The sequence below is a fragment of the Chelonia mydas genome, chromosome 2 (assembly GCF_015237465.2).
Source record: "Chelonia mydas isolate rCheMyd1 chromosome 2, rCheMyd1.pri.v2, whole genome shotgun sequence".
Lineage (NCBI taxonomy): Eukaryota > Metazoa > Chordata > Testudines > Cheloniidae > Chelonia > Chelonia mydas.
In genome coordinates, this window is record NC_057850.1 from 248,831,522 (window position 1) to 248,848,530 (window position 17,009).

The 17,009-nt window shown below is 39.9% G+C and overlaps 1 protein-coding gene across 1 annotated transcript in view; it reads right to left on the bottom strand.

Annotated features, from left to right (window-relative positions):
- Positions 1 to 1,757: 1,757 nt before the first annotated feature.
- LOC102933556 (sodium channel protein type 5 subunit alpha) overlaps positions 1,758 to 17,009 on the bottom strand; it is a 100,698-nt gene continuing 85,446 nt past the window's right edge. The window contains exons 23-28 of the mRNA XM_043541609.1: positions 15,625 to 15,903; positions 14,592 to 14,645; positions 8,759 to 8,900; positions 8,002 to 8,102; positions 6,184 to 6,454; positions 1,758 to 3,961 (exon numbers count right to left, since the gene is read on the bottom strand). Coding sequence (XP_043397544.1) covers positions 2,733 to 3,961; positions 6,184 to 6,454; positions 8,002 to 8,102; positions 8,759 to 8,900; positions 14,592 to 14,645; positions 15,625 to 15,903 — 2,076 coding nt within the window. The 3' untranslated portion in view covers positions 1,758 to 2,732. The remainder of the gene's footprint in view (positions 3,962 to 6,183; positions 6,455 to 8,001; positions 8,103 to 8,758; positions 8,901 to 14,591; positions 14,646 to 15,624; positions 15,904 to 17,009) is intronic.

The window sequence follows — 17,009 nt, forward strand, 5'->3', positions numbered from 1 at the left end:
GTACTATATATTAACTTTGTCGCTTCTGATATACCTGCTCATGCCTAAAAAATTTTACTCAGTAGAAAAATCTTAAAAAGAAAGGTCCCATGGTTTATGCCCTGTGGACAAGACCAATGGGACAGAAAATACAAAGCACACATTTCGATGCCTGAAACTGTGCTCTCTTCATAAAGAGAATATATTAAATATACATTGTTCTATTTTTACTTTTTACATATTTAACTCAATTTTGTGTATACAAATTAGTCACATGATAATTTCATTGTAAAAAGGTCTCATTGCTGAATCTCTTTAGACAAGATAATCTCATCAACACACCTATATGATTTAAAAACTTTGAAAATCTGGATTTAATTTTCCATTAACCACCCAAATGTTTTTAAAGGTAATTGTGATCATTCAGTGATTTCTTTAGCACACTCCTCAAGCAAAATCATTTTGCAAGACACATAAGAACCAACCTGTTGTGTAGATCCAGTCCCCAAACACCTGCACAAGGGGAGTGAAGGTGCAGTGATGGATTTTTCAGCTCTTAGATTGGAACAGTGTCCATGAAAGGACTGTATTGTAGCTCCATGGCCTGTCTGTGGTTGAAAGATGAATTCATGAATTCATTTTTCCTACCTGCATTTTAGTACCCTGCATAAAGATGAATTACTTAGTCTCTATGCAGGGAGAGATGAGTTTCACCCTAATATGAGTAAGATTTTAAATCTATAGGATTAGGCTTTATCTATGGAAGGAGATGCATTGTGTTTACTGGTGAATAGCCTAGCAGAATGATTCCCAACAAATGGGCAAGTGCAATTCATTTTGTGTCACCACCTGGTTTTTGCTGGGTCGCAAATAGGATTTTTTTAAATTGTGTAATAACAAAAACTACATAAAAAAGAAGTATTTTATTTAGTCATTTTTCCAGATCTTCAGCTGGTGCAAATCAGCATAGCTCAATTGATTTCCATGGAACAGTGTCACTGACGTCAATGACACTGATTCACACCAACAAAGGATATCGCCCACTGTGTCTAGCTTCAAATTATAGGAAGAAAATAACAGTATGCCCCCAAAACTCCACAGTGAGAGACCATGTGGATTAGGGGAAGCAGGGGAAATACAACACAGAGAAAGAAAGTTAAAAGGCATTACAAATATTATTTATTATTTCTTGTATTCAGATAGTACCTAGAAGCTCCAGCTCAGATTGCAGCCCCATTGTGCAAGGCACTGTACATATGCATAGTAAGAGACAGTCCCTGCCCAGAGAGTTCACAGTCTAAATAGAGAGGCAGACAAAAGTGAGGGAGAAGGAGAAAGGAATAATAATTATTATTATTCCCATTTTATAGGTGGGGCACTGAGTGAAAGAGAGATTAAGGGTATGTCTAGACTGCAATCAGAGGTGATTTGCATGTGGTAACGTGGGAAGTCTGTAGCCAAGCAAGAAACTGAACCCAGAACAGAGTCCTAGTCTAGTGCTAGAGCCATAATGCCAAGCTTTCTCTCAGTCTGAAATAACTGTGGTGAAGAAAGGAAAGCTGTGTGTCTCCCGTGGACCAACAACCCTTGATAATCGCATAAATCTTGCAACTTTTAAAAAATCGTATCTGGAAAACTGACCTGCATAGAAAATTGAGTGATATTTAAACAAATGGAGTGGAAATAAGGGGCCTGGCAATGTTGTGGCTATGACTTCCTGAAAATATGACCCAAAGGAAGTCAAATCAGCCACTGAAAAATGAAATGGTTCATACTGAGAGTTTAAACACACACACATATCTCTCTCTCCAATAAGTATTTACATGCATGGGAAAAGAGACTGAACCTAGGTCCAGGAGTAGAGGCCTTTGTGGGATTTTTGTGAGAGCATGATGCCACAAGAGTAGCAAAGACCTTAAGAAAGAAAACATGGTGAACATAACATGATGAATGACATAACTACAAAGGGAAAAGATTCAGGTTTGTTTAAAAACAAAAGAAAGTTCTTACTCAGTTCATTACTGTTTCTGGAATGTTAAATGTTACATTTATTATTTCATTATACTGCAGTAACATGACCACAATAGTATATACACCATGGCTATTCTGTTTAAATTCATCATATTGGGGCAGTTCCAGTACACTATGTCATATCAGTGAGTCATGCAATGATTATGCTTGTGATATGTGAATCACAGGATTGAACAGATTTTGAATCATAAATCTACCGGGTTTATAATCAAAAAGTTAATTAGGAATGAATTAAGGCTACATTTCAACCTCCTCCCTACTTCCAAAAACCCCAAACCTTAAACTTTGTCACAGCCCACCCTTTACCCCGGGCACATATTTATTTTCAGACACCATGAAACTTATCTTCCTTGAACTTGCTCCCCAACAAAGCAAACCAATCTAAAGAAGTAGATGTCTGGTTAGCAGAAGTGGAATACAGCTCTATAAACACTATGTCTGGGCCACAGTAACCACATACTAAGGATTCTGCCTTAACTTGGTACTGCCACTGATATAATAGCTGAAACCATACACAGATTCTTCCTGTTCATATATAAATATAAACATTAAGCAAAGCTGAATGTAGCAGGGTCAAAGGTTATACCTTACCAACTTCTGCAGTTAAGGGTAAAACCACCACTGTTTCTTTTGCAACTAATGTTTAATACGAATGTTTAATTGCTGTATATTCACATCATTACATGATGGGAACAAAATTTTAAAGCATTCTTAACAAAAATTTAAACACTGGATTCCTTTTCTCTCTCTGCAGATAGTGGACAATCTATAGGTTCATCAATTTGCGGAGAGTCTGCCATCTTCACCTCAAGGTGCTCGTTAGTGGTCCCAGTGACACTGTCATAGGATGGAGGGAAAGAGGTTGTGGACACAGTTTCTGACTTGTCTAAATTTCTACCATAATTTTCATTCACCATGAATGCAATGAGGCCTTCTTTCTCTGGAGCATCTTCAAGGATGTCACCATCACAGGTTCTATGACGGTATAAAAAAGAGGCCTGCTTCATGGAACGTTGAATCAAATGACTCCTGTAAACCCTCTGGATAATAATGGCAGAAACTTCCTCTTGTTTGTGTCTGATTGTGGTTGTGATTGGTTCATAAGAAAGCTTGGATGGATTGGCAGCCATAAACTTTTCCTCCATCTGTACTTTTAGAGTATCCATCTCCCCAGATTCACCTAGCACCCGTTTAGTGAAAGCAAACAAAATATCCAAACAGTGGATCCTATCTCCACTGACCAAGGGAAGATCCATTGCTATGAGCTCAATTTTGTTTGGTTTGGCTACACGTAAAGGTTCTGCCAGAGCATCTGCAAAGTCTGAAAGTGCCGAATACTCAATAAACTGAGTTGCCCCAGGATCAAATTTCTCCCAGACTTCATAAAACATATCAAAGTCATCTTCACCTAGAGGATCTGTACTTTCCTCAGTGGCAACATTGAAGTTCTCTAAAATAACAGCTATATACATGTTTACAACAATGAGAAATGATATAATGATGTAACTTACAAAGAAAATAATACCCACAACAGGTTTACCACATTCTCCCACAGCACCTCGTATGTTAGGATCACAAAATGGAGGTCCAGTGTTTAAAATAGGACTGAGAAGACCATCCCAGCCAGCAGATGTTGTGATTTGGAAGAGACAGAGCATGCTGTTAGCAAAGGTTTGGAAGTTGAACATGTCATCAATCCCACTCTCCCACTGAACATAAGCAAAGTTAGCCATGCCAAAAATGGCATAAATAAACATGACCAGAAAAAGTAAGAGGCCAATGTTGAACAGAGCAGGAAGGGACATCATTAAGGCAAAAAGGAGAGTTCTAATTCCTTTGGCAGCTCGGATTAGTCTTAGTATTCGTCCAATTCGAGCCAAGCGAATGACTCTGAAGAGTGTAGGTGAAAAATAATTTTCGAATACTTTAACAATGCCAGAGAGCACGGTGCCTAAAAACAAAAATGAATAATCAGTTAGAATTTCTAATTTGTGCTAATTATTAACTGAAAGAAATAATAGTATTAGTAAAAATGTGCTAGCCCTGATGGATCTTGATTCTTAAAGGAAAAGGTACATATTTTAAAAAAGTTAAATGGCTTATCTGTAAAAGTTTTGAAATTAAAACAAGAACAGACCCAATGGACAATATTTTTCAAACATTGGAGTAGTATGTATGTTGCGTCCCTAAAATCTGTATATGAACTATTGCACATGGGAAACATACAAGTAGGTGTTTTATGTGCAGCATTTTGCACGACCACTGGTACATGTGTATTTTTTGTAGGGGCAGGTTATCTAAGTGTATTTTAACATTTGGCTCTAAATGTTGAAAAAACAAAGCTCATATAAAAAAACAAAACATGACACCAGAGTCAGAGGCATTCAATGCTTAGATACTGTGGTGATGAGGGCCAAATAAACCAGACAGAGAAAAACAACAGAGTAAACAACAGTGTAATCCATGCTAACAATGAGGCTTTTGGTCCCTTTCTAGTGGCATGATCACACACAGAGGTTTATTAGTCTGGTTACTCTAAGCTAAGGGACAAGGTCTATTTGCACTAAAAGTGGAGTCTATTCTTTTAGATCCAGGGGTCCAAGGTTCAGTCACTGCAGATGAGCAGGCCAGAGGTGGTGTTACACAAGGAAAGACTAAATTCATTCAGGGCTTCCTAAAGTGTCCCACTGCAACTGCAAGTAGTCTCAGATGACAACAGAAAGAAAGGTAATCTTCCAGACTTCAGCAGGTCAATGCTTGATGTAAATATCTATACTCTTTTTTCCCCCATAATGCAAAAAGGGTTTTCTTTCTCTTGCTCTCCATTTAGGTCTATTTATTTTTGCTATTTTCTAGGAATTCCTTGTGATGAGGTGCACTATAGAGAAATACTTCTCTTTTAAGGGAGATTTTTTCTTAAATCTCTAATCTTTATGGGGACCCCCACTTCTTTGTGCCTCATTTTTCACCACTGTCACCAAAGTGGAATCAGGAAGAGGTTTGGATACATTTCTCTCAATACTCATACTGCCGCACTAAATGGTACTAATTATATGGAGAGCAGATATTTTCCTTACCTATATACCTTCTGCAATCACTTTTGCCTGTATCTGCTTTAGAAGTAGTTAAATTAGCAGAACAGAAATTTTATTCCAGTTCTTCACTCCATGTCTGCATTAAAATCCCTTCAAACTAAACAACATATTTGGGCCTGATTCTCCTCTCTGTTACTCTAGTACAGTGATGGGCAACCTGCGGCCCGCAGATCATTTGTTCATCAGGGTAAGCCACTGGCGGGCTGCCAGATCATTTGTTTACACTTGCATGGCCGCCTGCAGCTCCCTGTGGCCGCGGTTCGCCATTCCTGACCAATGGGAGTTGCGGGAAGCGGCGTGGGCCTGGCCGCCGCTTCCTGCAGCTCCCACTGGCCAGGAACAGTGAACCACAAATATTTTTGGATTTTGGATATTACCATATCTATTGTTATTCAGGATTTATCAATTAAAGTTGCTATATTTTAATTTCAATTTTTGCAGCTGAGTCTCCTTTACAATGTGAATGTATTGTATATGCTTTAAAAATTGGCAAAATATTTCTTCATGAACCAAAATTATTACAGGTCATGATATCATATGATAAAAGATTATACAATCACTGAGTTCTGAAAAAAATAATCTGAATTTTAGTAAAATTTAAAATGTTTCACATCCCTAAAATAACCCCTAATTAACACAGAAAATTATTAACTTTATCATCTGAATTCTCTTTCCAGTGTTATGAGACCAAAGTATAACACTTATTATAACCTGGAACGTTACATTTACAACTTTTCAAACAGTAAGAAAAAAAACACAATCAGAGATTGTATACAATGTATCCTTCCACTATAAAAAGTAGTTCCTTTTAAAAGATAAGATAAAAAATAGGAAAAGTTTATAAATTCCTGTTCTGTGCTACTTTGAATATATTTGTTGGCATTTATTCTTCTGACCTTTCTTTTCTTTCTCTCTTTTTTAAAAAAATCTATTTTGACTACTTTCCCCAACACTTCATTTCTAACATCCTGGGTCCCATTTCAGCAACAGTTTTTGGCCAAGTAACCAATTCAACTCACTTTCTTTTATGAAAACTAAATATGGGATAGTGAAGAAAATGCTTCTGTATTTTACCTACCAACAATGGACATGATGACAACACTTAAATCAAATATGTTCCAGCCATTGGTGAAGTAGTAGTGTCTTAGGGCCAATAATTTCATGATGCACTCTGCAGTAAAGATGGCAACAAAGAGCATGTTGATTTTGTTAAGAATGTAAGTCTTCTCTGTACTTTGATCATCAGTTTCTACCATCATAGTGATCATGTTAAGGCAGATGAGAATCATGATGATAACATCAAAGGCTTGGCTTGTCACGATGTCAAATAAAAACCCTTGGTATTTGTTCTGTAGGAGAAAAAAAGAGTATTTACTATTCATTATGAGAATGTAGGCATGCATAGAATAATAGAAATGTAGGACAGGAAGGGACCTCAAGAAGTCATCCAGTCCATCCCCCTGCACTGAGGCAGGACCAAGTATACCTAGACCATCCCTGACAGGTGTTTGTCTAACCTGTTATTAAAAATCTCCAATGACGGGGATTCCACAACCTCCCATGGTAACGTATTCCATACTTAACTAGCCTGATAGAAAGATTTTTCTAATATCTCACCTAAATCTTCCTTGCTTCATATTAAGCTGCTTATTACTTGTCTGCCTTCTGTGGACATTGAGAACATTTGATCACAGTCCTATTTATAAGAGCCCTTAACATATTTGAAAACTGTTATCAGGTCCCACCTCACTCTTCTTTTCTCAAGACTAAACATGCCCAGTTTTTTAAACCTTTCCCCATAGGTCAGTTTTCTAAACCTTTAATAATTTTTGTTGATATCCTCTAGACTCCAGTTTGTCTTTCTTTCTTCAAGTGTGGCATCCAAACCTGGACACAACACTTCCACTGAGGCCTCACGAGTGCCAAGCAAAGCAAAACAATATAACCTGAATATTATCCTTTTTCACAAACAGCATCACACTGTTGGTTCATATTCTGTGTGTGATCCACTGTCATCCCCAGACCCTTTTCCGCAGCTCTACTGCCTAGACAGTTATTCCCCATTTTGTATTTGTGCATTTCATTTTTCTTTCCTACTTTTCACTTTTACTTACTGAATTTCACTGTGTTGATTTCAGACCAATTGTTTAATTTATTAAGGTATTTTGAATTTTATTCCTGTTCTCCAAAGTACTTGCAATCCCACCCAGATTGTTATTATCTGCAAATTTTATAAGTGCTCTCCACTCCATTATCCAAGTCATTAATGAAAATGTTGAATAGTACCAGATATAGGACAGATCCTTCTGGGATCCTACCAGATACGTCCATCCAATTTGACAGCGAACCATTGATAACCACTCTTAGGGCATGGTTTTTCAACCAGTTTTGCACCCACTTTATAGCAATTCCATCTAGACCATACATTTCCCAAGTTTGCTTATTAGAACGTCATGTGGGACTGTATCAAAAGCCTTACTAAAATCAAGAAATGACGTCTATTATTTCCCCCGGCTCCCTAATCATCCTTAGTAACCATGTAAAATAAATGTACATACTCACTAGTGGACAGCTCCAATTTTTATATGTTACAATGTTATTTAATTTCATAATAGGTAGATTATATATTTATATCAGAGTATACAAATCCTGAAGGATAATCAATTTCAGGATAAATATACAAAACAATATTTCTGCATTGACCTTCATAAACATTTAGTCTGTATAATCTTTATAATCAATGACAATTTCTTGGTGCAGAGTTAAGACTATGAAGTAATGGAAAGAAACAGGTATATTGTATATATAGTAGTTTTTTTCAGTGGATTAAGTGAATTTTACTATGGATTTTCATTGATTAGAAATATTTTAGTTGGAAGAACTCAGGTGGTCTCACCAATGGCCTTGGGATGGGTTTTTGGGGTTTCTTGGATCCCAGTTTTTTCATTGCATTATAATATTTTCTCTGTTCTTCTGTCATAAAGATGTCTTGTCCACCTAAGTATATGGAGACAATGCTACTGTTATTTTTGGTGAGAAAGAAGCATTACTGCTGTGCAAGCATCTAAATTATTGGAATCCAACATTTCTTTCTTTTTCTATCCTTTCATCTCTTGCTAACCCTTCTCCCAGTACCTTATTAGGCCCAAAACAGTGCAGCAAGTTAACAAGATCTCCCAGAGCAGCAGTTCTGTGGTGACAATCTAGTGGCTCAGAAAGCAGGAAAATGATTAGGTTGCTAAGAGCCCAGGCATCTGAGGGAAGGAGCAACTTTCTCCCTGCCCCTCCAACTCATCTTGCTGCTTCCTCCATCTAAGGCCCACTGCCCAATCCCAGAGCTGCTCTCAGACCCTGTCCCACAGTGCTCAGCTCCAGGGCAGGGGAAGTAGCATTCATGAAACAATGTAACTGGCTTCATAGACTCTTATGAATCAATGCAGCCCCAAGAGTTACATGGCTGGGATATAGGGGAATGGAATGGAGATGGGGAAGCACTTCACTTGTAATGCTGCCTCTATTAAATCCAGTACTGATGCTGCTCCATGTAATAAATGTATATAGATGTTTCAGAGCTTCAGTGTACTGCTGGCATGTTCTAGTTTGAAGACAACACATAGGGAATATATCGGGGCCTGGGAACATATCCAGTGTACTTATCTTTTTCTTTTGTTGATTAAAATTGTCAATAATGACACCGACAAAGAGATTCAGTGTGAAGAAAGATCCAAAGATTATGAAAACCACAAAATAGAGGTACATGGATAGACTCTTTTCCATTTGTGGCTGCAATTCTTTCTGCAAAAATGAAAAGCAAGATGAAAATTGGCTGAGAATAGTATGGCCCTGGTCATGGAATGAGCTCTGAATAGGTGCAGGAGTGCTCCCGCACAGAGATCCTTGCAGGATATCAAACTTGCTTCATCACTAGAAATGCGAAAAAAAAAAAAAAAAAACCTGTCTGTAATGCACAAGAATAAGGGACTATCTACCCAATGAGTTAGTATGCAGCAAGCCAGGGTGGAAATCTACAGTGCACCTGCTTGAGGCAGCTAAACCACACTCTGGGACTTTCACTCTGCTGTAGCAGTGAACACATGGTGAATGATGCGCAGTAAGCTGCTGCACTCTAGTTTCACACCCTGTCTTGCTGTGCACTAACTCACTGTAGACAAGACATAGGTCTTGCATTTCTGTGGTGGTGGGGAGAAAGGGAAGCGGAGATAAAGTTTGTAGTGTGATTAAAGTTAAATCCAAGGACACCACAGACAATGTGGATAACAATTTAACAAGGAACAATGTTTTGCCTAGAATTTGATTATCCTTCCTGATAAGCTGAAAATACGTTCTGAAAATAATATGCCAAATTCTCTGTTGGCATGTTTCCATTGAAGTAATTGGGCAGAGAATTTGGCCCAATGTCTATTAATAGTATAACTACTATTTGTTGTTTTGATTTCCTCTGCAATCTTTGTTAAGATTGTTCTGTGCAGAACAGATTCCTGTAATTGGCACTGATATTGATTAAACTTACGCTCAGAAACCTGTAGGGCAAAATCTCCCATTCCACTAACTGAAGACTAAGAAATTAAAAGATTGAATTTAGGGTTTTTCGCACTTTAGTATTCACACAAGGACACATAAGACAATGACAGGTTTCAGAGTAACAGCTGTGTTAGTCTGTATTCGCAAAAAGAAAAGGAGTACTTGTGGCACCTTAGAGACTAACCAATTTATTTGAGCATGAGCTTTCGTGAGCTACAGCTCACTTCATCGGATGAAGTGAGCTGTAGCTCACGAAAGCTCATGCTCAAATAAATTGGTTAGTCTCTAAGGTGCCACAAGTACTCCTTTTCTTTTTACATAAGATAATACGTTTCAGAGTGGTAGCCGTGTTAGTCTGTATCAGCAAAAAGAACGAGGAGTACTTGTGGCACCTTAGACACTAACAAATTTATTTGAGCATAAGCTTTCGTGGGCTAAAGCCCACTTCATCAGATGCATGCAGTGGAAAATACAGTAGGAAGATATATATATATATATATATACAGAGAACATGAAAAAATGTGGACAATGTATACCTTCAAGTCAGCGGCACTGCTATGGGTATCCGCATAGCCCCACAGTATGCCAACATTTTTATGGCTGACTTAGTACAATGCTTCCTCAGCTTTTGTCCCCTAATGCCCCTACTCTACTTGCGCTATATTGATGACATCTTCGTCATCTGGACCCATGGAAAAGAAGCCCTTGAGGAATTCCACCATGATTTCAACAATTTCCATCCCACCATCAACCTCAGCCTGGACCAGTCCACACAAGAGATCCACTTCCTGGACACTATGGTGCTAATAAGCGATGGTCACATAAAGACCACCCAATACCGGAAACCTACTGACCGCTATACTTACCTACATGCCTCCAGCTTTCATCCAGACCACACCACAAGATCCATTGTCTACAGCCAAGTTCTAAGATACAACTGCATTTGCTCCAACCCCTCAGACAGAGACAAACACCTACAAGATCTTTATCAAGCGTTCTTACAACTACAATACCCACCTGCTGAAGTGAAGAAACAGATTGACAGAGCCAGAAAAGTACCCAGAAGTCACCTACTACAGGACAGGCCCAACAAAGAAAGTAACAGAACGCCACTAGCCGTCACCTTCAGCCCTCAACTAAAACCTCTCCAGCACATCATCAAGGATCTACAACGTATCCTGAAGGATGATCCCTTTTTACATAAGATAATGTTTCTCTTTTTATGCATTTGTTTAAAATACTATCCATCATAACTAAATATATGCCTGAATCAACTCTCACTGAGGTCAATGGAGTCATTATTGACTTCAGTGAGAGTTGAATCAGACTTTCTTGGCATGATTTTCAAAGGTGTCAAACGATCAACAGTTTTCACTGAGGTCAGTGGGGTCTGTTGAGTACTCAGTACTTGAAAATCAGGCCAGAGGAGCCTAACTTCAGGTTCTCCTGCTTTTGAAAATCTTGGCCTAGATGTTTTCGTACACGCAAATGACGCAGTGTGGAATAAGCAAAAAAATATTTCTCATTAACCACCTGTGTCAATATGATGAAAATCTTGATGTGTACTATCTGGCCAGTTGATATGTATTCTATAACCCACTTTGAAAGTATATTAATTTCATTGCAAATCAACTTAGAGAGAACTAATATTTGCATGCATGTATCCCGTACCCAAACTCCCTCCCGCATTCCCACCCCCTGACCCAGCCCGCAGCCCCCTCCCATATCCTGAACCCTGATACCAGTCAGCTCTGTGTTTTTGGGAAACCAGGGCACAGTATCTAGCCTGTCTGACTCATAAAAGACACCCCCCTCACCAGTCTCTGCTTGAACCAAAACCGGTCAGAGAAAAGGCTTGCAGAGAGCAGTGAAGGGCATTGGGAGACACACCTAGACCCCTCCTGACAAGGGTGACAAGATTAAGACATCTCCATTAGCATACAGAATGAAGAACAGAGAGAAAGATGGGACAGGGAGACATTTCCATTTGCATACAGAATGGAGAACAGAGAACTGCACTATATCTGGGACCAGAAAAGCGGGGAAGCACTGCATCATGGGGGATCTCTGCTCCAGATGTTAATGAACCTACGCCTGCACACAGCCAGCTCAGCAGTTATCAGATCAATTCTAGTAATGAATCCTTAATTGATATCCAAAATACTGAAGCAGCCCAATTGCATTGTGAGCTCCCTGGAAGAAAACACAACCCATAGCCAAGAGTGATCAGTTCCTATTGTCTAGCCTAAAGAAAATACTTGAGTCATCAGCTTACCCATAAACAAATCTAGTGTTCTCCCTTGAACCATTGTATTTTCTCTACAAAAACCCCTACCTATGCCCAAGTAAGTGTTCTGATGCATGGACCCAAACTCTGAATCAGTTCCACTGGGACTCCATCTCCTGAATGATCATGCTGGGGGCTCTGCCTGTCTCCAGCACTCAGGACCCTGAGCTCCCACCATCACCTGGGAACCCCAACCAGTTCAAGCCTCATGGAGTGGGTGAGATCCCCCCCTCTCTTTCTCTTCTCTCTCTCTGTTTTCTTTTCTACCACAGGTATTAACCTTTAATAATATAACTGTTATGTTGGTTTAGGCTCTCCTTGTGTAGTTATCACTATTATTCAATAAATAACTTTTATGATTAAGCTGGTTGATTCTCTCTCTCTCTCTCTGAACTTTACTCTTTTGTGTTTTTAGCTTCCCCCATGTACTCTGCAGCAATGCTTCTTTTACCTAAGCTAAAGATCCTGCAGTGCCCAAAATACTGTGGGGTTTGCTCATCAAGTGGGTTACAACCAGTATAATTGTGACATGAAAGTGGGGATAGGGACGTGTTAAATGTGTGGCACATAAGGGTGGCAGCTGAAAGTGCTGCTTGGCCCAGTCCATTGAGTACAGGGACATATAAGGGGGTCAGCTTGAGACTGCTGATTGACTGAGTCTGCTCAGACTTGCTGTGTGTGTGTGTGCGCGCGCACGTGTTCATCTGGTTCTAGGGCTGCAGTACATCAATAGAATTACAGAAATCCCCTCCAGAAGAGTAACCCTAATAAATGAGTATACCCCAAAGTAACGGGCACATCTGGTAACAATTCATCATTTCTGGCCCTACCCCAGAGCCTGCAACCCCAGCCCAGAGCCTATACCCCCTCCCACACCCCAACCCCCTGCCCCAGCCCCAGCCCAGAGCCCCCTCCCACACTCTGAACCCCTCACCCCCCCAGCCCAGAGGCCCCTCCTACACCCCAAACCCCTAATCCCTCGCTTCATCTCAGAGCCTACACCTCAGCCAGAGCCCGCACCCCAACCCCTTGCCCCAGCCCAGTGAAAATGAGTGATTAAGGGAGGGTGGGGGAGAGCAAGCAACAGAGGGAGGGGGGATGCAGTGAGCAGGGCGTGTGACAGGGGTGTGACCTTGGGGGAGGAGAGGGAAAGGGGCGGGGCAAGAATATTCGGTTTTCTGCAAATAGAAATTTGGCAACCCTACCCCAAGTACCAGAATTCCAGTTACTTCTGACTGACTTCTGCTATGAATCTCAAAATATGCAGCAAGAAAAGCCCCAGAATGTATAGAGCCCAGCAGTGAAGCAAAGCACCTTTGGATACCCACTCAGAATGAAGAAAAGGAGTATTTGTGGCACCTTAGAGACTAACCAATTTATTTGAGCATAAGCTTTCGTGAGCTACAGCTCACTTCATCGGATGCATACTGTGGAAAGTGTAGAAGATCTTTTTATACACACAAAGCATGAAAAAATACCTCCCCCCACTCCACTCTCCTGCTGGTAATAGCTTATCTAAAGTGATCACTCTCCTTACAATGTCTGTATCTGTACAAGTTTTTTCATGCAGTTGATAGATTTCCACTCCATACGGCTAAATGCAGTGCCTTGCATAATGACAGGTTTCAGAGTAACAGCCGTGTTAGTCTGTATTCGCAAAAAGAAAAGGAGTACTTGTGGCACCTTAGAGACTAACCAATTTATTTGAGCATAAGCTTTCGTGAGCTACAGCTCACTTCATCGGATGCATACTGTCTGTATCTGTACAAGTTTTTTCATGCAGAGAAAGGAGTTGTAAGGAGAGTGATCACTTTAGATAAGCTATTACCAGCAGGAGAGTGGGGTGGGGGGAGGTATTTTTTTCATGCTTTGTGTGTATAAAAAGATCTTCTACACTTTCCACAGTATGCATCCGATGAAGTGAGCTGTAGCTCACGAAAGCTTATGCTCAAATAAATTGGTTAGTCTCTAAGGTGCCACAAGTACTCCTTTTCTTTTTGCGAATACAGACTAACACGGCTGTTACTCTGAAACCACTCAGAATGCTGACCGCTTACTCCCAGCTATTTACACACATGGATACATACTGAATCAGAAAGCAGTTTACAGTCTGTATGCCATCAGTGTGTACTATCTAATATGCACTTCTTAGTGCACAAAAATACATTGTGCATGAACTGCCCTCCCACCCTCTGTGTACACAAGACTTCTGTGTTCATATAGCACCTAACACAATAGAGCCCTGATTCTGATTTGGGCCTCTGGATGTTACAGTAATATAAATATTAAATAAAATAATAATATTTGACCATTTATTTTAAATGGTTGTCATCCACTTTAGTTCAACCCTGAATTGCTCCTAGTTATAATTTTGTAGGCTTTGAATTTGACAGAAAGCAGCTTCCCTTTAAAACATCCACTGTAGCAATTAACTGTATTTATGGTATTGCAAGTCATTTGCAAGTGAAATGTGCATATCAGATGCTGAAAATAAAGATCAGGGAGTTTTATCATAAGTGGACAACACCAAGAAAACAATGAACAGAAAAGACTTATAACATTGTATCACCTAAAACTAACAAGTATGAAAATTATCAAATACAATAAAGAACTGGAGAGATAGTCACCAAGGAGAATAGTTAATTTTCGTGACCTACCCCTCGTGAATCTACTGCTGCATACATAATGTCCATCCAACCTTTAAATGTCGCCTAGAATAAAAGACAAATTATTAAAATCATATTCAACTTTCAGGGACAGATATTTTAGCCTGTTTACAACATCTTTGTGCCACTGAGTGGGTGCAAAGGGACTGCAGTCTGTCCATAAATGCCCAGTAGATTTACTTCTGGTGTAGGGGATCTCCTGATGACCACTGTTTCCTCTAAGCTGTGCGTGTGTGCACATGCACACAGATCCTAAACCCCATGCACACGGCAAAACACTGCGCGCACAAAAATTTGCACAGAAGCACAACAATTTGCACAGAAGAAATTTTTTGCGCACACGGCCTGTCAAAAATTTGCACAGAAGAAATTTTTTATGCACACGGCCTGTCAAAAATTAGAGGGAACATTGTGATGACATGTCTATGACACAGATGGACCCTAGGCCTCTGCTCCCCACCATCTTCTTGCATAGAGGGCATGTCAGGAGAGGGAGGATGCAGACTGCAGTTATATTCCGCCATAGCAGTCCTCCACTTGTGTATGACCCATTAAGGACCTTAATTCAGTGGCAGATCAAAGCTGCCTGACACCAGGTATAAATTGTGTTGGGCCAGGGGTTGATCCAAGATTCAGGGAATTGGAACTAGCCCACTAATGCTGTCTTCCCCCTTCCTATTTCTGGCAGAGAGAGAGTTTTGCCTTGAGTTTCATGAAATTAAAACAAACACACCATCTTCCCAGGAGCTGTAAATCAGAGTATCATAGAATAGCATAGTATCATAGAGTAGCATATGTTCAAACGGCTACATCATCAGTTTGTAGATCACCCCTAGGCCCTACATGTCTGTACACTAGAGTAAGAGGCCCCACATGGCCTAACCACATTGCCAGTGTGAACATGAGCTGGAGGGGCAGAGAAGGCTCTGCAAGGCCACTATTCCCCACCTTGCACAGAGGTGGGTGAGAAATCAGCACCATGACACCACCCCATAGCCAACCAGCAAAAGAAAACAGAACTTACCACCTGAAGAAGAGCCAGATAACCAGAACCAACATTATCAAAGTTGACTTTAACATTTGTCCAATATATTTTTTGTGTGTCGTTATAGGTTGTGCAATCCAATTTGTTCCTAATACTTTTATTTAATTCTGATTTTTCTTCAGTCAAGTTAACGCATTTTCCAAATTTTCCTGCTAGTAGGGTCACTCCCATGATACTAAAAATGAGCCAGAAAATGAGGCAGACAAGCAGAACATTCATGATGGAAGGGATGGCACCTATCAAGGCATTTACAACCACCTTAAAAGTGAAATGAAAGAGAAGTTATTATAGGCATTCACATGAGCATGGCCCTAAATAGCTATTCACTACATTAAACTGTTTTGAAAAACTAAGCAAACCCTTGTATTAAATGTTGTTTTATTCATTACTGGTCCCAGGATATTAAAAGAGACAAGGTAATATGTTTTATTGGACAAGGTAATATGAGGTAATATATTTTATTGAACCAACTTCTGTTGGTGAGAGAGACAAGCTTTTGAGCTAATACAGAGCTCTTCTTCAGGTCTGGGAAACATACTCAGAATGTCACAGCTAAATACAAGGTGTAACAGAGTGTTTAGCATAAGTAATTAACATATATTTCAGTGGACCATTCAAGGTGAAGTGGCCCATTAACATCCTTCCAGCCACAGGGGACAAAGGAAGACAGAGGGAAGCAGCTAGGGTGGGGGTTCTTAGTGGGTCACAGATTGTTGTAATAAGCATAAATCCAGTGTCTCTCAGTCCATGATTATAAATGTCTAGTATGTTATGAATTTAAACTCCCAGATTTCTCTTTTGAAAGTGTTGTGCAGATTTCCTTTGAGGATGAGGACTGATAGGTCAGAAATAAAGTGATCACTTTGTGAAAAGTGTTCACCCGCAGGTGATACAGTGTTTTTGTCTTTTATCATTTTCCTGTGTGAGTTCATTCGAGAGTGTAGTAATTGTCTGGTATTACCCAGATAGTAGATATTTGGACCTTCATGAGGTACACCACGTGTTATGACAGGCCTAGGTAGGACCCATGGACCTTGAAAGGTGTGTTGTGCGGGGGTGTTGATCATTGTGGCAGAGTAGAAGATTGCATCATGGAATGGGCCACCCAAATACCCGAGAGAACCTGCTTCAATACAGAAATGCCCCAACAACAACTGTGTGGGTGAAACCAGACAATTACTACGCTCTCCAATGAACTCACACAGGAAAATGATAAAAGATAAAAACACCATAACTCATTCTGACTCATGCTTAATGGGGATTTTAACTTCCACTGTGGATCTTATTACATCTGGCTAGGTGCTTCAATTACTTGCTTCAGTCTCTACTAATGATCTCGAGAGTCAGCAAATGCAAAGCTATCA